The sequence below is a fragment of the Carcharodon carcharias genome, chromosome 13 (assembly GCF_017639515.1).
Source record: "Carcharodon carcharias isolate sCarCar2 chromosome 13, sCarCar2.pri, whole genome shotgun sequence".
NCBI classification, from domain to species: domain Eukaryota; kingdom Metazoa; phylum Chordata; class Chondrichthyes; order Lamniformes; family Lamnidae; genus Carcharodon; species Carcharodon carcharias.
Window position 1 is genome coordinate 132,692,921 of NC_054479.1, and position 27,148 is coordinate 132,720,068.

Here is a 27,148-nt window from a genome sequence, read left to right on the forward strand (position 1 = left end):
GAGTAATTGAGTTCTGAATTTTGATGGACAACTATAACTCAAGTTATTCAAACTTTAAAAATATATTAATTTACTTGAATAACTAACATGATAAAAGTTGAGAGTTTAATTAACTGTAAATGCATGTGAAATGATACATTTGACAGTATTTTTTCTATAAATTCCAGATAATGAACATGAGGACCTGTATTATTGAAACGTTGGTCAAAAATATAACAGATCAAATCCAAAGTGTTACGATTGCCAGGGAGAAAATTAGCAACCAATTTCAATTTGAATGGTTCAGTTCTTGTCTAGATGAAATTCAATCCCAAATATATAGCTGAAACATGTTGCCCCATGGTGCTGCACCTGCAATGTTCTCCATCAAGTACAATCTGCATATACTTATGTAGTGTACCCTGCAATACAGAAGCACACCAAAACATCTATATTCAAGAGTTTGCTAATCTGGAATGTGATGAACAAGCTGGGGCTATTTTCTCTCGAAAGGAGAAGGCCAAGAGCTGACCTGATAAAAGTCTTCAAAATTCTGTGGAGATTCTGGAGGGTCATCATAGAGAAGTGGGGTGAAATCGGGAACACCAGCAGTGTGAAATGGCACCCAATCTTCTTTCCACTGAAGTTCACAGAAGAGTAGTTCAAACTCTTTTCAGAACTTATTTTCTAGTCCGTCACTTTTATTTGACTTGAAATTAAAATCTTGGCAATATTTTCTAAGACAATGGGAAATAAATACAGGCATAGTGATAAATCAGCAGCCAATTTGCTCCAAGCTTGTTTTGTGCTGCTGGCGTGGATCAATCTCACGCCCAAGATACTTCCACTTGTGGGGGAGTCCAAAACTAGAAGCCATGAATATAAGATGGTCACTCTGAGAATGGATGGTATTTTTCTTCATATTTTTGGAGAATATTGTGTTATTCTGTGAAGAAGGCTGTGTGCGCGTGTGCAAATGATTTAATTAAGCTGAGGAAGGTTACTCGAAGGCAGGTTGTCTGGATGGGGGGGGGGGGGGGGGTTTAAAAACATGAAAGGGTAATTTTCATTGGAGCAGAGAAGACAAGATTATGAGGGGCATGGACAGAGTGGATAGGGAGCAGCTGTTCCCCTTATTTGAAGGGTCGGTCACGAGGGGGCATAAGTTCAAAGGTGAGGGGCAGGAGGCTTGGGGGGATGTGAGGAAAAACTTTTTTACCCAGAGGGTGGTGATGGTCTGGAATGAGCTGCCTGGGAGGGTGGTGGAGGCGGGTTGCCTCACATCCTTTAAAAAGTACCTGGATGAGCACTTGGGCTATGGGCCAAATGCTGGTAAATGGGATTAGGTAGGTAGGTCAGGTATTTCGGTACAGACTTGATGGGCCAAAGGGCCTCTTCTGCACTGTGATTCTGTGACAGAGGCATCAGGTTTGAGGTGCAAGTGAATAGGCTGAATCTAATATTGGCATTTTTAGATAAGTTGAGAGTTTGTTTGTATATCAAAGGAAAGTCAAAAGTGACAAGAAACATGTTTGCATCTTGCAGGTTTTCCATGGGTAAGTGAAAGAGTGTATATTACATTTTACTGAGCCAAAAGCAGAGACAAAATAGAAACATGAAATATTTTATATTTGGAAGGGTTTGGGTTTCAAAGAGGTGTGACAACAAAGGAACCTGAGATGAAAGGGGGAAAGGTATTTTAAAGTTACTGTGGAAAGCTTGAGGGAGTTGGTAGCTGATAGCTGTTAGCTGTGTGATGACGATCTCCTGGAAACAGCTCTAGGCTGGGAGAAGATGCAGTCTGAATCAACCATCCAGTCAAGTGAGAAAAGTCTTGGGCTACAAAAATAGTCTTGTTCTCAAGTTTTGGATTTCCACAGTAGAATGGAAGGGAGTTTAAGAGGTCGTGTGGTACACCTTTATTAAAGCTACAGCTTGCCTTGGGTAATATTACTGGATTTTTATAGTTAAAATTCTATAAGGGAGAGTTGCCTGGAAGTGTTTACTTGTGGGTCCTACGAATTAGAGAATCTTTCTGGGGGCACGTTTAGTAAGACTAATTTTAACTGTGTAACAATAATCTTGTGCGCTTAAGTTTTCATTTCTTGTTAATAATTTTTACTTATAATTTTTAAAATCCCAAACATGTTACTGGACTTTTTGCTGCTGAGACCAGTATGTCCTCTTCTCGTTTTCAAAATATTAAAAAAAGGCATGGCCCATAAGCCAAGATTTGGTCTGCACAACAATTAACATCGACTGTGGTCATAACAGGCGCTAACAAATCCAATAAGGAATTCATAAGAAACTTCTTTATTCAGAGTGGTTGGAATGTGGAACTTGTACCACATGGAATGATTGAAACAATGAGCATGGATGCATTTAAGGGAGGAGCTAGAAATGCACATGAGGGGAGAAAGGAATAGAAATACATGTTTGCAGGGTGAAATGAAATAAGATGGGAGGAGGTTCGTGTAGAGAATAACACCGGCATATAATTTCTGGGCTGAATGGCCTGTTTCTATGCTGCAAGTACTATGGGAACATGACTGTAAATAAGTAAAGGGCTGCCATCCATGCAGCACACTGGAGGATTTCAAGTTAGTTCCAAAATTCAAAACAGCTTCAATTACTACTTCAGCTATGTATCAAAATTTTTTTAAAAAACTGCAGCTGACAGAGGTATCATATTTTCTACGGCAATATTCCACATTACTTATGGCCAGCTTAGTTGTATTTGAGGACTGCATCTGAATATATTAATTTCTTAATCCATAACTTGGGGGGGTGGGGAGACAGAATAGAGGTGCTGTACAATGTTCCAGGAACTGGATGCTCAAACAATACATGCAATTAAATTGCATATGAAAAGAACAGAAATGTCAATTAGTCCTAGCTCCACGTCATATTTCAGGGACCAGTTAGCAGATGATGCAATTATGCAATGTAGAACTGTGAATATGAGAATCTTAACCAGGAAATTTGATGAAATGTAATTTTTCATGCCTGATCTATACTAAACTGAACTTTAAAGTTTGTTTTTAAAAAAGTTTGCATGAAACAAACTGTTTATGAGAGATCTCCAGTGATTCAATAGGTATACACCAAGCTGTATGGTTCTAAGGAGGAGGGCCCAAAATGTAACAGTCTGTGTTGAAGTTGTTGATCTTGGCTCCAAGAATGGTTGGGGGCCTCAATTCTGGAGAGGAGACAAGATGTAACATCAGCCATAGATCCCACTCCTGATCACTTAGTGACTACTGGGTGCACATGTATGGACAGAAGATCAGGATAGGATCATAGTGATCTGCATGGTTGAACTGTTCAACATTCACAAACCATTATCTTACGTGAAAAATAGCTATTGAGTTTAACAGGAAAACAACTTGCATTGATATTGTCTTTAATGTAAAAAAGTCACAAGGCACACCAATGTGGGGTGGGGTGGGGTGGTGGGGTAGTTGTCAAGCTAAAGAATAGGATATTTGGACAGCTAACTGAAGTCTCGAAAAAGGTTTTTAAAAGTAAACGGGAGATGAAAATTGCACTGTATAAAACCCCATCTAGATCACATAGAGTAAGAAATTTCCATTGGGGTTACAAGTTTTCACTCTGCGAGTCTTATTTTCTGCCTGATGGTTTATGAAAGATTCATGCTCAGTACTAAACCCTCAAATGGTGGGAGGATTCTCAATCCTCCTTTAACTTCAGATGGGGAAGTGGATTTAAATGACCTATGATAATCAACTATATTAGTGTCTTGTACTGCATTTCTTTTTATATAAGCAAAAAGTCTGTAATCCATGGTCCTATGGGGATATAAAACTTAAAAACCAATGGAGTAAACCATTGGTAATTTGTGTTTTAGAGGTGTGAAAGGTCACACTGGAATCACTATAGCTGTTTTTTTGTTTATTATTCACAGTAAGGAAGTGAGAGGTTTATTGTGACCAGGGTTTTTTGATCAGTTACAAAGGGATGACATAGCAGTATTTGTAGCACAGAAACAGTTCATTCAGCACAATAGGTCCATTGCTCATGTTTATGTTTCACTTTCACCTCCCACCCCCAACCCTATTTATCTAGCCTCATCATCATACCCTTCTTTTCTCCCTCAAGTGTTTCCTAGCATCCCTTTAAATATATATATGCGAGTTACCTCAACTATACCTTGTGGTCGCAAGTTCTACATTCTCACCACTCTGGGTGAAAAAGATTTTCCTGAATTCTCCACTGGATTTAATAGTGACTATCCTATATTTATGATCCCTATTTCTGGTTTCACCTGCAACTGGAAACATCTTCACCATGTCAATAATGTTCAAGACTTCTATCAGGTCATCCCTCAGGCTTCTTTTCCAGATATGCCCCAAGGATGCTCAATCTTTCCTGATAGATGCAACCTCTTAGTGTAAAAAAGATTTACCAGAATGATAACAGAACTTTCTCCAATGCCTCTATATGCTTTTTAAGATGTCGACCAGAGCAATGCCCAATACTCCATGCATTGACTAACCAAGGTGCTTTACATGATGAAAATAATGTCTCTATTTTTTTCTCTGCTCACCCCCTTGAAAAGAAACCCAGTGCTCTGCCTTTTTCAAAAAAAAAATTATATTCTTATTAAACTGTGTCACTAAGTTTAGTGATTTGTGTATCTGTACCCTCAGATCCCTCTGGTACTCGGCCCCGTTTAGATCTTGTTTTCCAGGAATATGAGATTGCCATATCCTTCACACACAATGTACCATGTCACAATTATCTGTGAAGTTCATCTGCCAAGTACACGCCCACTCCATGTTTATTAATGTCTTCCTGTATTTTGTTGCAGTCCTGCACTATGAACTATATTCCAAATTTGATGACATCCACAAGTATTGAAATTGAGCTTGCGTTTCCAGTGTTTATGAAAATGATGAACAACAGTGGCCCCAGCAATAATCCTTGTGGAATGCCACTTCTCAACTTTTGGCAGTCTGGGTAAATATCTTTAACCTGCTACTCTGACTTTTGCTTTGCAGGCAGCTTGCAACCTATTCTGCTACTTGTGCCATTTCCATATGCTCTGACCTTAGTTATGAGTCTGTATTATCAAAAGCCTTTGGAGATCCAAATATATAACATTTAATACAATACCTTGATCTACTATTTCTGTCACTTCTTGGAAGAATTCATTAAGGTTGATCAAGCATGATCTTCTCTTTTGGAACCTGTGCTGACGACTCATATTTTCAATTCCTATATTTGCTAATAAATGTTGAGTATGAATTTCATCATCTTTCCTAGTTTCTTAGACTTGTTCTCATTATCCTTTTGAAAATAGGAAATCACATTAGTTGCCCTTCAATCCTCTAGCGCAATGCCCTTTTTTAAAAAAAATATAAGCAATAGTGCTTCTGCTATTTCTTCTCCCGCTTTTCTTAGCGTGCCTGGACACATTCCATCTAGGCCAGGGCTTTTATCCTCCGTTTGAAACAGGAAAAGTGGAAGGAATTGGGGTTTATCAACTTAATATAGTAGTCTGCCTAGAAGTTGCTGCATCAAGACCAAGTAACAAAGCATAATTCAATATCACAGAGCCAACATTCAAGTTATAACAGCACCCCAAAATTCCACATACCCCCAAAGTTAAGTTTTCAACTATTTGAACACTCAAAACTATATTCAAGAAAACAATTACAACAATCTTTCCACATAAAATGGACCAAATTGGAGCTCTTGCTTCAGGACATGTCAGCATCCTTGATGAGTAGGTTGCTAGTCACAGCAGGAATTTGGTTAAGAGAAGAATCCCTCATTAATGAACAGCCATAATACAAGCAGAGATATGTCCTTAAAAAAAATCTGTCTACACATGCCTGAAATAGTCCTCTGAGAAAACATGAAGAATTCAGATTCTTTGCTAACTGCTCAAATGCCATCTTCAATAAAAAAAATTACTGAAATTAGTGATTTTGTTCCACTAAAATGGAACCTCCTTGTAAACATTTGCTCAAGGCGTATTTACTGTCACCATCCTACAAATGTTCATATACTCGCCCTACTCAATTGCTTGTATGGTTGATTGAATTAATTTGTTTTAATCATTAAGAGACCTTACCTATTTTAATGAAACGACAGGGGAACATCTGATCATCAATTTTGTGCTTCAAGGTGAAAGTCTCCTTGTTGTAATCATTCTTTAAGCCACTGTGAATCAAAAGCAGGTTTAGATATCAAGGGATTAACCAACTCCATTTGAAAACAAAACATTGACAATATAAATGGAAAATGCTGCAAACAAACAGGTGTCATCTGAAAAGCAGCTCTTCATTTTGTCTCAAGATCTTTTGAGATAACCCTGGAGGGGGTGGGGATGGAAAATGACCAAGGGTCTCAATTCAAAGCAGTTTCAGCATTTTGTTGCACCACAGGACTGACCGAACAAACAAATATTCATCATCTCTTCCCATCCCATTGAATTAATTTCCTCAGCTAGAAACCATCCTTTCCCCCTTGCCCAGTCCCTACACACCTTTATCTGTGACTCTCTACCTATTTCAGATTCACCTGCCCATAGCAACTTCTCTGCACCTTTAACTTCCACTCTCTCCACATGTCCAACCAACACAGGGCAGTCTCTCCTGCTGGTGTTTTTTCCTTCAAAAGCACAACCAGTTTCCATCCACCACTATACTCATCCAGCAACTCAACTTTTTATCACCTTTAACAATCTTTTATTTAATTCCTCTCCATCCCACCAGAAGGGCTGTCACCCTGGAAACACAGAATGATACAACACAGAAAAAGGACCATTGGGCCTGTGCTAGTTCTTTAATTGGTTCCTCCTCCAACTCTTTCCAATTAGCCCTGCAAACTTCCCATACTGAAGTATATATCCAATTCTTTTTTAAAAGATGCTATGAATTTGCTTCCAGAGGTGCATTCCAGCAAATCTCACTGCATAGGGATAAAAAATCTAATTTTTCCTATGGTTCTCTTCCCAATTATCTTAAATCAGTGTCCTCTGGTTAGCATCTTTCCTGCCAGTGGAATCAGTTTCTCCTATCAACCATATCAAAACCTCTCATCTGTTCTGAACTGGTTGATTCTCTGCCTTAAATTCAGATTTCCAGTATTTGTAGAATTTTTTAATTTTTTTTACCAACTATCTTGGATTTGCTGTATTTGCAGTCTCTTTTCATCCTCATTATGCAACACATTTTAATTTATTGGCTTTGATCCTCCGTCTAGAACAAACAGTACTGACCAGTAAGCAAATGCTGCACGCTTCAAACCATTTTATATGCACTAATCAATTGGCATGGTGGATGACAGCCGTTAACTTACTGGTAGAATTCTCACCTGAGTCTGAAGGTGCAAGGTTCAAATCCCACTCCAGAGAGCTCTGGTCAAAGAAGACCAGAGCTCCAGCTTTAAATTCTAGGAAAATATCCAGTTGAACAGTCATGTCCAGTGGGTATAGGAGACCTTGATCACCTTACAGATTATGCAAGCCTATAAAACATCTCAGTCGAATAGGACTTGGCACTCGACGGGTTAAAGATGGATATGGTTCAGGTCATGGAGGGAGCATTCTCAGTAGGGCCCACCAGAGCATTAATATATTCATTACTCCATGCTGTTCTTCAAAGGAAGTGTAGGTAGATAAAAACAACAAACTGGCCTAGTCAGTTAATCAAAGAGAAAAAAACAAACCAGCATATCCATATACCACAACATCATGCCTCTCTCAACCTGAAGTAATTCATGTGGAATCAAGTACTTCAAAGTGCAACTATATAGGCAAGCAATTATTTGCACACTGAATGTCCCACAAATAGACAAAAAAAGACCATTTTGATGATGCCAGTTTAAAAAAAAAACAACTGGGAACTTTTAAAATAGTGCCATGGAATTTGTAATACCTATTCAAGCCACATGGGACAGGCAGATCTGGTGACATCTTAACCAAAACACATTACCTCTGACAATGCAGCACCACCACTAAACGTCAGTTTAGTTCATGTGCTCAAATCTTACAGCTTCCAATAGATTCTCTATTGCGCACCATTAACCATTAGTGCTTCCTGCATAACATCCATGCTTTGTACAACACCACCAGTGGATTGCCCCAAAACATGAATGTTGAGGCTTAAATTAGTGCTGTGCCTGTTGCTAAAAGCAGAGCAATTAAAATCAACTTAAGTGAAAACAGTGTCCTGTACTGGCTAAAAGGCAGCCCAATATTCAAAAACTCAGCCGTTCAAGTTAATTTTTGACATAATATAGAAAGCACCTACCTAGAATAGTGGTGTCAATGTAACATTCACAGCCAATATTATGTTCCTACAACAGGAGCACCTATTCTGAGTCTGACTAACTGGATTGCACAATTACAACCAACCATTCTAACACTCTTCCAACAGCCAGGTACATTGCAAAGGGACTGATTAATGTTTCATTCAGTTCTACAATCAATGGAAGCAACTTCAAATTGAAAATGATCACAGGGAATACAAGAATTTTTCAACACATGAAATGAGTTTGACTTTTTTTTTAAAAAATGCTCAAAAGGAAATCAAGGTAGACAAAATTCAGCTCTGTAGAATTTGACAGAAGCAGCAGCCATTTGATCCACTGGAGCTATGCTGGCGCTTTGAGAGAAAGATATCCACACAATCTGATTCCAGTACCCTTTCCCCACATCGAGACTTCTTAAAAAATATTTATAAAAGAGATCATGGATTTTACTCTGCTACTTTTTCTCTGACTTCCTTTAATTTCTCAGAGGCATGCAAAAGGGCCAGTGCTTCTGTACTACTTCATCTAGATTATGCTATCTGACTGCTCCACTGCTTCTCTTATATCTTCCCATTCCCAGCATAAAGCTTATCTGTGGAAACAGCCAAGTACTGATTTAATTTCTTCACCATTCATTTATCTTCCATAAAGATGATGTATTTTTACTCCCTATTCACCCATTCTCTGTGTTAATATAAAGCAGTGTTGTTTCTCTTACACTTTTATTGACTCAATTTATCTAATCTCTTTTTGATTATTCTCTATATTTTACTTCATTTTCTTCTGTATTATTAGCCCTCAAATTGTTATAAGACTCCAAGACTGATTTTATTTCTCTGCTCATCCATGTAATTCTAGCTTTTGCTGCACCATCGTTACTAAACATGCTAATATATCTAGCCTGCACCCCAATTATTGCCTGTTTGAATGCTTCCCATTATGCATGGTTACCTGGCTGATCAGTTTATTTAAGTTAATTTATGTTTAATCCATTTGAAATGAGCTTCCTCCCATGCAAGTACACTGCCTTAATCTTGAACTGTTCACACTCTTATTCATTTTTGTCTGAAATATTTATATAAAATTATACCACTCAAATGTTCCTTAACCCCACAAGTCCTTTCTTACCCACCTGGATTACTATTGCAACAGCCTATTACAGCCCTGATGTTTCTGCATTTTCCCCTAACTTAGCTGAACATTACAAATAGATTAAATGATTGCACCATTCCCTACGTTGACTCTGTGTTCTAATTCTTCAACTAAGTAACCTAGAATGCTCAACTCCAGAACTGCCACTAGCTTTGCCCATGTTTCTGCTGTATAAAAAAATTAAGGATAAGAACTAACTGCCGTATACTACTAATTGTGTAACTTTCCCTTTTCCCACCACCCACGCTATCTGTCGGAAAAGGCAAAGAAAAATTTTGGGCCAATTTAAGAGCGGGTAAAAATTTGGGAATATTCCTCTCCAGCTGCAAAGGCAACCAAACTAATTTCTGGAGGTATGTGCAATTCAGAGTTCTTCTCTGTACTACCAAATAGTGCTCACAGAAAGTCATGATTCCCATTGCCGCAAGTACAGGTTACCTACAAAATACATATTCCATAGACAACTAGCTGAGAGTGAATTACAGTCCTAACACAATCAAGGGAATCAAAAGTCCAGTAAGAAGACATAACTCAATACCATCATATATTTAAGGAAATAGATAAATTTCTGGACTCTAAAGGTGTCAAGGGGTATGGGGAGAGCGCAGGAGTACAGCGTTGACATACAGGATCAGCTATGATCATACTGAATGGCAGAGCAGGCTCGAAGGGCCGAATGACCTACTTCTGCTCCTATTTTCTATGTTTCTATTCAGTCCCAGAGATGATATTCCAACTTGCGGGACATGGTTCAAATTGACCAGTTTATTATTTGTTCTACACATGAAAATTCAAACCCTAAGGTACCAGAAATCTTGGCATTAGACTAACAAAATATGAGGGGCATGAAACAGGAAGACAGCACAGGAAGGCCTGGGTTCATTGCAAAACCTGCTACCAACAAAAAACAAACAATCCAACATAATTAAATCTCTTTCTTGTATCTATTTATGTAGCGAAGTGTGAAGATGGATGTTACCTTTTTTAACATTTTTGTGAATATGGTGGAATTCTGTAAAGAAGCATGTGCATGGGTGATTAAATTGGGGGGAGGTCAATAAAGACACTTGTCTGTGGGAATCGAGAGATGAAAGGTAAAGATGCTAGATGCTTGCATTTATAATGGTGAAGTTGGAATTACAAGTAAATAAGTTGGATTTTAAGATTTGTGATTGGCGATGAGAAAAGACTTGACTTTTCAGCTGCTAAATTTAAAAGGGAGTTTAAGGGACTTTTACAACTTACATAAGTTCCATAATTATTAAATTTTATCTGTGTCGAAAGCAGAGGCAATAGGAAGACATGAAAGGTTTTTATATTTTGGAGAGGTTGAGGTGCTTAGGACAATGAAGTTTAGGATGAAAGGGAAAATGGATATTTAAGGGAGATGTTTAGTTGAGTTGGGGTGGCTGTGTGGAGTAGATGTCCTGAGACCAGCTCTGTGCTGAGGAAAGTTGTGAATTTGAAGCAGCCATCCAGTTTCAAGCCAAAGAAGTCTTTGCTTTCTGAAAGCGGTCTGTTTCTGAACTTCCTTCAGATTTTCACAGCACAATTGAAGAGAGTGAGAGGTCATGGAGTACACTTCATTAAAGCAGCAGCAGTTTTTGCCTTGAGCAATATTACTGGATTTTTATGGTTAAAATTGCATAAGGGAGCTGTGGCCAAGTAGCTTTGCTTGTGTATTCCGACCAAGTGAGTTTTTTGGGGGGAATGTTTTGCAAGACTGTTTCAACTTTGCAATTTTACTCATGTGTTTAAGTTTTTTTTTCTTCTTGTTAATAAATCTTTTACTTTAAAAATCCCACAAGTGTTACAGGAATCCAATGCTTCTGGGATCAGTAGTTTTCCCCTCTTTTTGTTTTCTATTTTGAAAACAAGGTTACGATCAGTAAGACTTTTCCTCTGGGATTTGTCTTGCTCAGCAAATAACATCGGCTGCAGCCGTAACAGGAGACACTCCAATGACCTGTCAATTTAAAAATAATACCCGAAATCCTCAATTGAATCACTAGTTCATCATCAGTCACCCACAGATTGAATAATATACCTTACAATAGCTAAATATGGAAACAAACAGTCCAAGCAATGAAGTTCATAACACCACTGTTATCACTTGCCTTGACAGCAGTTCAGTCATGTTCTCTTCACTCATACCCCCATAAACTTTGAACTTCTTCAGGTTGCAGACATGGGTCTTTTCATATTTGCCAAAGGTAATGCTCTGGACTATTGCGGGCCTCTCAAGTTTCAGAATCAAGTACTGCAGGAAAAGAATTAAACCACTCATCAAGACTCTAAGAATATTTTCGAGAGAACTAATGCAATCGCAATCAAAGACAAGTGACAATCACAAATTAAACACTGGCATAGCAAACATTTCATTTAAAAACATAATGAAAAATGTTCAGCAAAAGAATATTGACAAGCCACTTCTTTAAACAGAATGGGATTCCTTGAAATGGTTAACAAAAACAATAGCTATCAAAGCTTTCTGTTGGGTATAAAATATTTTGTATTTCAGAGGCTTGGCAAAGTTCCAGGACAAAGCTTCCATGGATGAAAGTATATAGGATCAATTGCACTTTAGATGGACTAAGAACTGGCCTGGGAATCGGGAAGTTGTAGAAGCATAGGGTATTGAGCTTGTGTTGATTATTAGGTTAGTCTATTTGGCCCTAATCTCTTGAATGTTAAGTAAATGGTCAAGAGCTGCAGACTACGTTTAATGTAGGTAATCCAATCTGGTATCAGAAATATAAAACATAATAGATGGATTCATAGTGCTAATGAAGATTTGGATGTGACTATCAATTCAAACTCAACAACATAACTGTGTGCTGGGAGTGCCATTTTTACATCTCAGTATACGGTGTGGATAGAAAATGTACCTAGTTGAAAGTAGATACTAGCATTTAACAATACTGGGTGAGGGATAACATGGGGTTTGGCTACATTTGGGCATCCCTCACCCTGGTTGGTCGTTAGATTTTGCATCATGGGTGGGGAGAAAGCATGCAGAGGGTTGTGGTCTTGTCAAGAAACCTGGCATTCAGCACAACTGGGAGAGGATATGCGGTGCTTAGCTGAAATATGGGGAGGAAACTAAGGTTTAACTTAATGGTGGCTTTGAGGTCAGACAACAATGTTTGGAGGAAAGAAAAAAAACACGAGGATCCTGTAAAACTCTGATTTCTAAATTTCTAGAAAGAAAGCCTGCATTTTGTCGTTGGCATCTCTGACTGCTGTTAACAATTAGAATATTTACACTTGCTAATTTTAAACTAGCTACCAGCAGTTCCAGCCTTTATTGCTGAGAAATTGAACCAATTCAATTCCTATTTTTTTTGTCAAAAAAGGAAAGGAAATAGCATTAGGGTGAAGTATTCGGTTTCCACGTCTCTCAGCTTAAGTAAAAATATTTTAAAATTAATTTTAATATTCGTTAGGTAGCACAGAACTTGAATATTGCTTAAAAAAAATGCATGTCGAAGCCTTTCATCTTGCACTCATCAGGACACTTCACAAGAATACCAATAAAGGGGAAACCAACAATTTATCCTATAGGAGAAAAGTGCTTATTGGTTTGCAAGTGGACTCTGATTAGTAGAGGCATTGCCATGGAGAGAGCACAAGTGGTGGAGATTGACAATTAACGGTGAAGCATTGTTTGAAATTTAAGCCAGGCAGCATAGCTTCCAGGGCACACAAATGCGCGACACTGCAAGCCCGATTGACTGACAATGTGCTTGTACGCACATTGCTGTTTCAGGTAAACAAAATAAGTGACACCTTTCTCTGACTCATTCTTCAGGGCAATGCCTTGACTAATCAGAGTCAAGCTGCCTGGTTTAAATTTCAAATAATACTTGGCAGTTAGATGTCAGTCACCATCACTGGTGCATTCTACATGGCAACGCCTCTATCAGAGTCCACTTGTTAACCAAATCAGCACACGCTTTTCGCAGTACAAATTGTTGTTTTCCCCTTTATTGGCATTCTTGCGAAGTGTCCTGATGAGTGCAAGACGAAAAGCTTTGACATGTCTCTTTTTCAGCAATGCTGAAATTTAATTTTGTTGATATTTATTGAAATTTGTCATTTAGCTCCTCCCGCAAACTGAAAGGGGGAAAATTGAGAAAATTATACAAATGATATAAACAAAACAAAGAAAAGCTACAACAGGTATTGGGAGAAAGTATTCGGCTTCAAACATGACAGGTTTACTAATTAAAGAATATGTAATCAGTTAAATTTGTGTTTAAAGTGGGGCTTTTTTTATCTCATGTACAACTTATTTCAAAAGATACTGATAAACTTGACCTTAATAGTGCTTTTGAACGTTGTCTAGCTAATTGCAACTGACCCCTTAAGGTTATTTGTGCACGTGGAGAATCAAGGGTCTTCCTTCAGCTGACAGCATCGTGTTTCTGGGCAAAAATACCTATGTCAAAGTCCAGGTTTTTGGGAAAAGCTGGAGTTTATAGAAGAAAGTAAGTGCAATTTAATGTGTGAATTGTATTGTTGTTGCAATTTTCTAGATTTTGTGTAAGACTTCATTTCAGGTGTTGGAAATTTCAGTTATGGAAAGAAAATTAACAGCATAAGAAAACTGTGTCAAAATCTTGAGTGATTCAATTAGTTCACTGCCACCTTTTCAAAACAGTTTCTTTTCTCCTCAAATTACACTTCCTTTCCGCGTGTCTATCCGATTGTTCATTCCGGTTTGGTTGTCCTTCACAGGTTTTGAACGAATGTTGTATTTTGAGCCAATTCATTAAAGGATGATGGCAAAATGTGACATACACTACAAGGCTTTTAAACACATTACACAGACAGATATGCACTGACTTAAATACTTGCCAGATGCTTCCACATATTTCCTAATTTAACTCAAACCATCAGGTTGAAGATGTCATACAAAGAACGGCAAGATTGGAGCTAAAATATGCTAGAATTATTCACGGCAGTTTGTTTGGAATACTGCATGCACTGGAAACAGGATAAGCTGTGAACATAAAGAAGTTGCGCTGTCATTGTATTATACCTTGTGCAGGTTAACTGAGACAGTGTACAGACTGGGAAAGGTCACACTGCGATTGCACACAATCTCCACTAGTATCATTAATGATCCTGGGTTGGTTTTCTAAGCTGCTGTGTGCATGGGATCCGTGTGGTAGATGAATGGTTATCTGCTGTATTGTGTACACCATAAGTAGGACAGGCTGTGAATGCATGGTATTTCCACTGTTCGTGTGTCAGTTCTCTGCAGTACTGTGTGTACATGGAGATAGAGAGATTAGGAATGGAAGGGAGGGGACAATTCACACTGAAATAATTACCAAGGCAGCAGGGATTTTAAATGGATGCAAGAGGACTTCCGCCTTTCAAAAAAAATTCACACTATGTGGGTCAGCATCCTCTATGCCCACAGCTCATCTGACCTCCACTTTCAGCTTCATTTGTGGGAGCACTGGGTACGTAATGCACAAGGCTGAGAGACCTATCTCCAAACATCTGAAGCAAAGGCTAAACACGATGACGCACAAATAAAGTCTTCACTACACCAGGAGCGAGTAATGCTTCATGTGTATTTTCAGGCCTACCAACATTTAATAATATCTCTTGACTGCAAATTTAAATAAAATCTAGTTGCCAATATAAAAAATGTAATGGCTGCTGAGGAATTGTTAAGTAAAGTTCAATACATAGCAAACAGTGCAAAGATTTGGAAATAACGAAGTATAAAGTATTGATGCACACAACAGTATGTGGTACTCTTAAAAACTGCGACTGAAGCATGGTCATCTCCTGCATTATAGATCACAAGCAGACAAGAGCATGACATTGATAGAAAGCAAGCTGATTAAATTTCATATTTCGTTCTAGAGTGAAAATCCTTTGCAGTTTTTAAGTTATGCAAATGTCTTCAACATACTGCAGAGTTGTTCATAAATTCCCACTTAAATAAATTCTGGAAAACTGCAGTACGTTTGATTCACAGCAGAGTCTATATCAAAAAATCTCTTTGGTCTTGAAATGCTTTATTTTTCTGCTCTGTTTTACATTCAAAGTCAATTGATATTTATATATTTTTAATTTGTAGATACAATTTGTTTCCTTTCCATAATATAAGCTTACAACATATGAAAAATATCAAGAAAGGTACAACCACCAATTCCTCCAACTTCAGAATGCAATCAAAATGTGTAAATGGAACTTGATGCGAGTTAGGGTACCAACAGCAGAACTGTGCATGAGCTCATGTGCCTGGAGGGAAGGGCATTGGAATAATGGAGTGTGTGGAGGCAAGAAAAGTAGTGATGAAACTAAGTGGTGTTGGGAATGCGGAAGATATGGTTTAGGAGTTAGGAACAAATTAGCATGCAAGGATGTGATTGCACTAGTTTGGCCCGTAACAGTGACGAGGGATGTGGATGGCATCGATGACGAGAGTTTGCGACAGCAAATCAAGACAATGGCTTTTGTCTTCTCCTTTATTTAATTGAGAACATTGCAGCTTATACAGGACTAAATGCAAAACAAGCAGGCTGACAACATAGACAGTGGAGCAGTCAAGAGAGATGGTGGTGAGAAAGAGCTGGGTATCATTCAGTGTACATGTGGAACTTGACGCCATGCCTTCAGATGAAATCAGATTGGATAAGTGAACCCACCGCACAACATGAGTGGTGTGCTCTCTTTAATGGGAGGCAGTTGATCATGTATCTGTAGGGCCAAGCTAACATTTCTACAAATGAAACATCTGTGACCCAATTAATTTGTCAACATCCGTTTTCAACCTAATCTAACAAACCCTACACAATGTACTAATCCACTTTCCCCCATCAGCTCCAGCCAGAGCTCAGGGCAAGTTTACCTTTGGAAAACTGAATTTATCTAGACTAAATAATTACATATTTTTAAATGTTCAAAACTAATGAAAACACAAGGAAAAAATTACACAGTCAACTCCATGTCTCCGCATACTTGCATCATGGTAGAAGTACACAAATACTTATTCCACAAAATAGGAAACAATCCGACAAAAGCACTCATATGCCAGCTAAAAATTACTTCTACAATACCATTTGAAACTGTCAAAGTCAACTGTTAAAGATCAAAGAACATCACTAATTTATATTCTCCAATTAAGCCATAGATATAGGCATCAGCATTTTGGACTACGAGAAAAGATGCCCTGCAAATTAGATATCAGTTATTGCAAACCAAGAAGACACCGCTCCCTCTACACATGCCCCCAGCCTGCACGTCCCACCCCCAATGAAAGAATCTTATATTTGCTGTCAGGAACACATGCCAGAATTAGAATTAGTATGCAATGGGCTTGCTTTTGCAAGGAATTGGATGGAGGCTACCCTGACTGATTGTAAAGCACTTGGGTACTTTTTTTCACATTTAAGAGTTAAGAAAGAGTAGCAATGGAGCAGCAGAGATTTATGGAAGGAATTCCAGACAGTAAGTTCAGGACCTCCCACTATTAGTGAGGTGAAATCTGGGAATGCATGATACTATAATCTGCAGTTTCATTTTAATCATCCCAGTTTATGGAGCATCAAATCTCTCTCTATAATGTTCCCAAGATATAAATGGAGTAAATTAAGGTGGTTGCAGTCTAATTGTTTTAACTCATGCAACTACCTTCAAATTGCCATCAGACAGACTCATCCAGTGAGGGGTGGGAAGGAATTTACAAAGGTTTTAGAAAGTTAAAAAGTCTCACAAAAGCAATAATTCAGGGATTTAGGATTAGGCTCATTACAACAGCCACACGTATTTACTGCATTGAACTTCTGAAAATCCTTGATGGAACCATTAAATATGAGGAGCAGGATTGAGCAGATTGAAAAGATTGAAAAGTGTTACTTCAATTAAAACACAGAATACACATTCATGAAGCTCCGTGAAGTAATGTGCAACAGCTTCAAAGAATTAATGCAAGAAGATGAATTATACAAAAGTAGTCATACAAGAAGAATGGAGAACAAAGAAGACAAATGTAAGGTCTTTCACCTGAGGGGGATAATTGCTTTCGGAGGACCACCTTGAAGACTGGTCATGAGGTTTATCCACCAAAATATTCCTGAAAGAAATCACAATACCTTGGTTAGTTTATCAAAGTCCATCTACTTTCCCTCAAGCAATGTGTGTGGCTCCCTTTAGTCATCCATTAGCATGGATTGCCCTAATCATTTCTTCATCTATACAAGGTTCCGTATGCATCAAGATCATGACACCCACAGTGTCTGTGCCCAATCATGTCACATTTAACCAAAAGCATAAGATAATTTGTCCGTTGGAGGGGCTTGAAATAAAATTTTCTAAATTCACAGCACCATAGATATTAACTAGAAGAAAAACATTAAATGCTAGAAACACAGATTATGACATGAGTAAAGACAATTAGCATTACATTCCTGGCTTTGCCAGATAGCTCAAAGGACATCACTAACTTATGTTCTCCAATTAAGCCATAGATATAGGCATCAGCGTTTTGGACTACTAGACAAGCTACCCTGCAAATTAGATATCAGTTATTGCAAACCATGAGGATCACCAAGAAGACACCGCTCCCTTTACACATGCCCCCATTCTGCACGTCCAACACACACACATGCAGGGTAATGCCCAACTACCACTTGGGTCCAACAGTGTACACAAAAACCAAAATCTGCAACTTTATAAATGTTCTCACCAATGCCAAATCCAAGAAGTTGACATCTGTTTAGAGGAGATTTCAATTAATCTCAATTTGTCAGAATGTAGAACATGGATGGAATCTTTGACTTCAAATTATTTTTGATCCTGAGGGTTGGTCCTTCATGTTATAATCTCAAGTGCAATGTTGCATTATACAATATATATTCAGTCATGTTGCAAATTCTAGACCTTCATATTTTTGCTATTAAAAAAAGATTTCAGCAGGCCAGTCCTCAAACTCCTAATTTCAGGTAAAGGTTTAAGGCAGCAACTCAATGCAGCCATAAATTTTGGGCATTTCCAAGCAGACACTAATACAATGGCAGGAACCTAGAAATAGGTTACCTACAATTTGTGCAAGAATGCAAACATATACCTCCACTATACAGATGGAGGATAAACTAAAGGGGATAAATTGTAGCGTCCCATACAACTACGCACAGTCAGTTTGTATAAAGCACTGTCAAAGCAAAATACATCCTAGTGACAATTTGCCCCCTCTTAATGTTGATTATAAGGAGGCTAATTAGATAGTAATAATTCCAGATAACTGCAGGGAGCGTACTTAACCTGTGCAAAATCAATTCTAATTTTGAACAGGAGCTCTACAAGTCAACAATCGGGAATGGAATGGTAAAATTAGGACACAACGAATGAAGTGCATTTATGCATCTCAATAGCCAAGTGGTCAGTCTCAAGGCAAATCCAAATGTTCACACCTACATAATTATGCTTACCTGTGGATCTGAGTTAAAAGTGAAAGTTATTTATGGCTTCACAGCAACAGTTCATATAGAAAAGCAACAAATTTCCAAATAAAATATATGTATCTATCGTAGCTTCAACAGTTGACACCGATAGTCTGCCTAATCTGTATCAACCAATCTGGTTAGTGCATGTAAGCTATTCATTCTTATTTCAGTTGGACATTCAAGAATAAATGCATGTTCTACCATTATTTTGATCAAGTACGGAGACAGAACAACTAATTATTGTTAAGCCACAAATAAGTCAAAATTGGTTTGACCGGTATGCTAGCAGATATTATATTTCCATCACAATAACACTACAGTGTGGCAAGAGAAAAGATAGGATAGAAAGGTTGCTAAGATGACAATGTAACAGGATACTGACCAGGATATTAACCAGGACATGAGGCCCCTTTCATTGTGTATGTTCATCAATCTGTTCAATGACTTAAGGGTCATAAGACACCGAACAAAGTTAAACCCAGCAAGAATTAGACAACGAAAGCTTGTTTTTAAAATTTGTATAAAAGACGAAGCAAAACACAGCAGGAATTTTGGCTAGCTTTAAGGCCTGGATGGGCATACTCATACTCCCCGATAAGTTAATACACACAAGTTTCTGGACATAAGGCTGTTGTGCATATTTCCATACAGGTGAATATTTTTAAACCAATTGCTTTTTATTTACTTTACGGGATTTCAGTATCGCTAGCAAAGCTAGCATTTGTCGCCCATCCCTTACTGCCCTTGAGTAGATAGTGATGAGCTGCCGCTTGAATCGCTACCGCCCATCTGGTGTAGATACATCAACAGTGCCATTAGGGAGGGAGTTCCAGGATTTTGGCTATAAAGGAAGGAGGATATAGTTCCAAGTCAGCATGCTGTGTGACAGGGAGGGGAACTTGCAGATGGTGGTGTTCCCATACATCCACTACAATTGTACTGGGCATTGGTGAGATCACATCTGGACGACTGCGTACAGTTTTGGTCTCCTTACTTAAGAAAGGATATTATTGCATTAGAAGCAGTTAAGAGAAGGTTCACTCGACTGACTCCTGGGATGAAGGGGTTATCTCATGAGCAAAGATTGAACAGGCTGGGCCTGGTATCCATTGAAGTTCAGGAGAATGAGAAATGATCTTATTGAAACTTAAAAGACCTTGAGGGACTTGACAGAGTGGGTGCTGAGAGGATGTTTCCCCTCATGGAGAAAGACCAAAACTAGTGCACACAGTTTAATAAGGGGTTTCCCATTTAAAACATCAATGAGTATTTTTTTCTCTGAAGATCACAGAATCACACAGTGCAGAAGAGGCCCTTCGGCCCATCAAGTCTGCACCGACATGTGAGAAACACTTTGTAAGTCTATGGAAGTCTCTTCCCCCAGAGTGTGGTGGAGGCAGGTCATTGAATATTTTTTAAGGCTGAGTTAGCAGATCGTTGATTGACAAGGGAGTCAAAGGATATTGGTGGTAGGAAGGAAAACAGAGTTGAAGGCACAATCAGATCAGCCATGATGCTGTTACCATATGTTGGAGCTGGCTCAAAGGGACAAATGGCCTGCTCCTAGCTCTCATGTTTGTATGTTCTCATGCTCACGTCTGCTGCCTTTGTTCTTATTAGATGGTGGAAACCATCAGTTTGGAAGGTGCTGTCAAAGGAGGCTTAACAAGTTGCTGCAGTGCATCTTGTAGATGATACATACTGCTGCCAATGAGAGTCAGTGATGAAAGGAGTGCGCATTTTAAGGTGGTGTATGAGGTTCTGATCAAACAGGTTGCTCTGTCCTGGATGGTGTCAAATTCCTTGAATATTGAGCTGTACTCATCCAGGTAAATGAAGAATATTCCATCACATTCCGGGCTTGTGTCTTGTAGTAAACAGACTCTGGGGAGTCAGATGAGTTTACTTTTCTGCAGAAGTCCCAGCCACTGAGCTGCTCCTGTGCCACAGTATTTATATGGCTGATCCAGCTCAGTTTCTGGTCAATGGCAACTCCCAAGATATTGACGGTGGGAGATTCAGCAATGGTAATGCCATTGAATGTCATGGGGAGATGGTTAGATTCTCTCTTGTTGGAGATGGTCATTGCCTAGCACTTGGCTGGCACGAATGCTATTTGCTGCTTATCAGCCCAGGCATGAATACTGCCCATGTCCAAAGGTACAAAACACTGTGGGAACATCAGCAAAATTCCTAATTTCTGACCTAATGCTGGAGGGAAATTATTTGATGAAGAATAGCTGTGCCTTGGGCATTACCCTGAGGAACTCTGGCAGCAATTTCCTGAGATGCCGGACGTCCAACAACCACAAACACCTTTCTTTGTGCTAGGTATGACTCCAACCTGTGAAGCGCTTTCCCCTAATTCCCACTGACTTCAATTTTGCACAGCTCCTTGATGCCACATACAGTCAACCAAGCTTTTGCTGGACGATATTAACTGCGCCTAGTCGTCAGACATACTGTCTCTAGTTTTACAAATCTGTTATTAAGAATAAGGGTTTTTTGACAAATCAGTTAATGCCCGATTGGCTCAATTAAATTACATCAAAGACAATAATCAACTTTTTAAAAATTCAACCTGCAAATTACATTTAGTACAGGATGGGAAGGTGGCTTTTAGTCACTGTGCTGCAGCACTAACCATTAAATCCTCATGTCTGCAACCTTCATACTTAGCTCATGACTTATTCCGTTGATTGCTATTGGATTTAGGACCAAAACTTTTTATTTTATTGGTTATGAACTACACTAACACAAAAGATTTCAGGCAGTACTTCAATCAGGGGTTTCAAAATTTCATCTGAGATAGCAGAACACCGCAATGCACATTGTGCAATGTGCCCCCAAACCATTGCAGTCAACTCTCAAGATTACTGTCAACAGAGCTGCTCTGCAAATGTTATTTGAAAAGAGTGATCAGCAAGAATAATGCAAGCTTCATTTAGGTGACATAAATGCCAGAGCCAGGCAAAAACTGCTGAAAGATGCTGACGATTGCACAAGGCACAGGTCACATTTTAGACGTCACTGATCAGTCAAGTTTACACACAATTTTCTCTTGGTACATACACAGAACTGGACATACTGGTAACTGATCGAATGAAAAGCTGAAAAAAAAAATACCAAAAAGCAGCAACCTACTCTCGAGCAAAATGGGACCCAATGTGCCAGCCAAGCTTTCTCTGATGCTAGCTGAAAGATCATCTTTTCATTCCAGCACCAGATGATCATGTCGGCAGGAGCTAATTCCACCAAAAGTCACATCTCCAATTTCCAACAGGACAAGCTGCTGCCCACAGGATCAGCTGATATTGAAATAGCTGATCTTGCAGCTAATTTGCCAGTAACTTGGCTGCCAGCAGGTTCAAGGCAGGTGCTGTCTGAGAGCAGGGTCAGGTCAGCTTCTTGCTGGCAGCAGGATCGAGTCATGAATAGATTTTAAGTTATTCTAGCACTCAAAGTTGTACAGTGGCAAAACATTCACCGTGTATTACTCAGATATACTTTCAGCCCACAGTAGCACGAGTACCTGAAATTACACTTGAAGCACTTACTATACAAGCCTGACAGCAACAGTGTAAGGTATATTCAATGCAGTGCAACCTCGACAGAATTAACTTACAATTTTACAGCACATCTGGTTTAAGCAGTACAACTTCATGCAACATAAACGTACCACTGCTCATTTATAAATTGACTTCATTGTAAAGGCAGAGGCAACTAAATATACTTTTGAGGAGAAATATTATCCCCAGGAACAAAATATATTCTATTTTCAATCATATTGCCAGTTAATCGTATTTAATTTTTAAAAGTACTGAATAACTACTTGTTATTTCAAAATAACTGATTAACTCCCAAACCCTAGTTTTTCTGTGATTTTCAGTGCTAAATGGTGAAGTCGACCTGGAGAAATCCCACTGAGCGTTATCAGCTTCTTGGCTTTACCATCAATGTATGTAAAATAGGGACTCTTGGCACTGGGAGCATTTTTCTTACATTACTAATAAATAAGGGAAAAAGCCAAGAGGTGGATCAAGTACCTCCCTTACACCAGTGGATCTCAAAAGTGGAGTCCATGGGCCACTGGCGGTCTGAGAGGGTCCTCCAGGTGGTCAGCAAAATCACTGCCGTGCAACACCATAGCTGAGGCCAAACGACCTTAACAGACCAAAACCCTCATCCCCACCACTGAAGTGACGTCACAGAACCAGACTGACTCCTGCATGCGTCATCAGAAGCACAAGCAACAATAGTTTTATAAGCAAAATTTATGACATTGGTACAAAGTACAACTGAGATAACAGATTTCCAGCGATTGTGGGGGCTGAAAACAAACGAGAAGCAACCAGCTGAACATGGAACCTGGCATGAGACTAAAGCTTTACAGCTTGGAACCAAACATCATTTGGTGTATCAAAGGCACAGCCATTCGTTCCATTCATTGATTAGTTTTTTTGCAAAAACGGGTGGTCCGTAGCCTCTTTTGGTCTACCTAAGGGATCTACAGACAAAAAAGTTTGAAAACCACTGCCTCAGGCTAATCTAATCCATTCCATACACATCCTCAATATCCCTCAGTCCCTTTATTGCTCCAAAAAATTCAAATGTGTTTTGAACCCATTTATCATGCCCATTTCAACAGCTTTCTTGAGTTATGCCAGAGCTATTACTGTTTAAGTGAAAGTTTCTGTCAGGCCTCCCTTATCTGTTTCTAGCTCAAGATATATATTTGTTTAGCTAAATATTTAGATTTTTATCCAATTAACAGACAAGGGGTTAAAATTAGATCAATTGGGGCACAGCCACTGAAAAGCAATTGAAGCCCTTCTGGTAGAGGTGAAGCAAAATCTTCCTCTGCTTCTGGCTGAAGGATGGTAACAGCTAAGAAACAGAAATCATAAACAGTTCAACACATAAAGCTGCAAAGCTACTACATTGTTTAAAGTACCTTGGGCTTCAAATATGCACAAAGAAATAACTAAAATTGCAGCTTTCAAAAAGATAAAATGGATACCTAGTTGGAAAGATTAGTTAAAAGATTGGATTGGAATGAGATGAGGAGAAATTTCTTCACCCAGAAGAAGATTTGTGAAACTCTAGAATTCTGTACCCTAGAGGACTGCGCATGCTCAGTTAATGAGTATATTCAAGTTGAGATGGCTAACGTTTTGGGCTCCAAAGGGCATCAAGGAATATGGGGCTCAGCTGGGAAAGTGAGTCGAGGCAGAGGATCAGCCACAATCTCAGTGACTGGCAGAGCATGCTGCAGGGGGTATATTGGTTACTCCTGCTCCTATTTCTCATGTTCTTATTAAATTGAGAAAGTGGAAATCAAATTCAGTATAAAGCACGATGGTTGTTATACACTAAGATAAAAGCAAAAAACTGCGGATGCTGGAAATCCAAAACAAAAACAAAAATACCAGGGTTCCAGGTATTTTTGTTTTTGTTATGGTTGTTATACAGCTTGGCGCACTGAAAACATTATGCCAAGAAACACAAGCCTAGATGTATACATGGGATGCAAAAGTGGCCAAGTATTATGGAGTTTTTGAGGAATGCATAAAACTTTTCAGCAAGAAATTAGAGAATCATGTGGTGCCAAGGATAAAGCATGTCATACAGTACTGTGCAGAACAAAGAAGTATCAAAAGGTTTTTTCTCATATACTTAAGTTATGACCTTGAAAACAACCCATTGACAAGGCTGATACATTATGGCACAGCAGATGATAAATGCCAAGTTGTTCAAATCCCAGAGGAAAACTTGAAACAACTATTTTACAAATCGTATTTATTTTGAAATGCGTGCCTTGAATTCAGTAGTAATAAGACCAAGTCTTACAGATTTCTTACAAAACTAAATTAAACCTTTATTAATTTAAAAAATAATTTTAAGCACACACATGGATTTACAAATTACTGCCATGATAACTCCTAGCTCCCCTAGTTAACCTAACTAGTTACATGTCTATTAAGGCAACAGTAAAACATGGATTTTAAAAAGACCCAGGTAAAGTAACACAATGCAAAAACAGAATTACCTGGAAAAACTCAGCAGGTCTGGCAGCATCGGCGGAGAAGAAAAGAGTTGACTTTTCTTCTCCACCGATGCTGCCAGACCTGCTGAGTTTTTCTAGGTAGTACTGTTTTTGTTTTGGATTTCCAGCATCCGCAGTTTTTTGATTTTATGGAAGTAACACAATACCCTGAACAGTCAAATTCAAAGCGTGTTTTCTTCACTTCAGTTTGTGTAGACAGCAACTTGAGGCTTAGAGGCTTTTCACACTTGTTAGATCTTAGAATGCCTTCCTCTTACACATAACCTCATCTCTTTTATACAGGTTTCTCCCTTTTTAATGTAAATCCCATTGTCCTAATATGTCTTTTCGACTCTACTTTTCTAATAATAAATCATTCATAGTACCAATTTTATCAGTGAGCTTTGGGAAAAATAAACACAGAGTTTGGCTTCTCCTGGCTAAGTGTAACATTTCACCACCTCTTTTGAAATTCAAATTACTCTGGTTTATCTGAAAATGCAAATTTTCCCTTTACACCTCACATTCTAAAGCTTCAACCGTGTTTACCTATTTACCTAACATTTCAAATCTAGCTTCTCTTCTTGACACGTCTCTGGCATGTTCCTGCCCACTCAGCCAGCCATAGTAGTACTGTCACTGGACTAGTAATCCAGAGACGTAGGGTAATGTCCTGGCAACACAGGTTCAAGTCCCACCATGGCAGGTGGTGAAATTTGAACCCAATTAGAACCTGAAATTAAAAGTCTGATGATGACTACAAAACCAATTAAAACCTCACTGGAAAGGCATCACTGACTCAAGCTCCGGTATGGTTCATCAGCACAGGCCATTCCTCGTGTGGGAGATCGGTAAGTCTCACTTGGCTGTGCGACCCTGAGAAACACTCCAGCCAACTCTCTACCTCATATCTCATCAAAAGTCAGCAGATAAACAAGTATCAGCCATGATTGAATGGCGGAGCAGACTCGATGGGCCGAATGGCCTAGCTTCTGCTCCTATGTCTTATGGTCTTAAGTATACTACATCTACTGGTTCCCCTTTATCTACCCTACTAATTACATCCTCAATTAAATTTGTCAAACAGGATTTTCCTTTCATAAAACCATGTTGACTTGTTCTAATCACACTATGCTTTTCCAGGTGCAGTTTAAGACTTTCTTAAAAATAGCTTCTGACTTTTTCCTGATGATTAATGGCAGGCTAACTGGCCTGTAGTTGCCCATTTTCTCTCTCTCTTCCTCCATTCTTGAATAGCATTGCTCCATTTGCTAACTTCCAATACTTTAGGGTCACTGCAGAATCTAGGGAATTTGAGAAAATCATAAGCAGTGCATCCACTATCTCTGCAACCAGGAAGTATCCGATTTTCATCTGGGGTTGGGACCCTTTTTCAGATCACAAGCCACTCGCACATCACCAGGCAGACACACATAAATAAATAAAGTAAGTTGGTTTTTGGGAGAGAAGACAGAAGCATTCAACTCACCCACAGCTTTAATGAATAACGCAGCTTCTGTGTCTCAATCACAGTACTCCTGAAATTCAGCTCTCAACTTTTAGCTTGCTTTCCTTTCCCATTCTCTCTCCATCTCCATCTCACCCCCAAACTAGCCTAGGGCAATAACTCAAGGGCTCTGGCCAACACCCAGCCTGAGGCTGCACCTGGGCCTCTTGCTCAGCCTGCAGGGGCTGAGCCTCTGTCCTGGGACACCAATGGATCGGGGGGGATGCCACCGACGAAGCCAAGTGTCCTGTTCCCTTTCTCCCCCGCCCCAGATTACTCGCACTTCACCACCTGCGGTTTCCCGTCCCTGCCCTATGCTCCTGCTCCCGGATCTTAGGCCTCGCTCTCTCCCCACAGCATAGGCTCTGGTGACTGTGGCCAAGGCCTAGGCATCAAGACATGGTGGCAGCTGGCCCAGAGTGCAGTACACCAGAAGCAGGGTGGATTTTGAAATCTCCCCGCAGGCCAAATGAAGAAGTGCAACGGGCCAGATCCAGCCCAAATATTCTGCACGCATTTTAATCATTTAAGTTTCTCCTCTGCTGAAATTAAGTTCCTGACTATTACATCCATTTCTGGTACATAATTTGTGTTGTCTACTGTGAAAGCACACAAAAAATATCTGTTCAATGTCTCTGCTATTTCCTCATTTCCCAATGATAATTATTTCTCCTGTCTCTGCCTCTAAGGGACCAATGTTTACTTTAGCTG

At 39.1% G+C, this 27,148-nt stretch overlaps 1 protein-coding gene across 3 annotated transcripts in view; it reads right to left on the reverse strand.

Annotated features, from left to right (window-relative positions):
• mkln1 (muskelin 1, intracellular mediator containing kelch motifs) overlaps window positions 1–27,148 on the reverse strand; it is a 150,374-nt gene that overhangs the window by 104,176 nt on the left and 19,050 nt on the right. For all 3 annotated transcript variants that reach the window (XR_005944728.1, XM_041202257.1, XM_041202256.1), the window contains exons 2-4: window positions 17,446–17,515; window positions 11,532–11,674; window positions 6,080–6,168 (exon numbers count right to left, since the gene is read on the reverse strand). Coding sequence is in view for 2 of the 3 variants with exons in the window: in XM_041202257.1 (XP_041058191.1) it covers window positions 6,080–6,168; window positions 11,532–11,674; window positions 17,446–17,515 (302 nt within the window). In the remaining variant the exon portion in view is untranslated. The remainder of the gene's footprint in view (window positions 1–6,079; window positions 6,169–11,531; window positions 11,675–17,445; window positions 17,516–27,148) is intronic.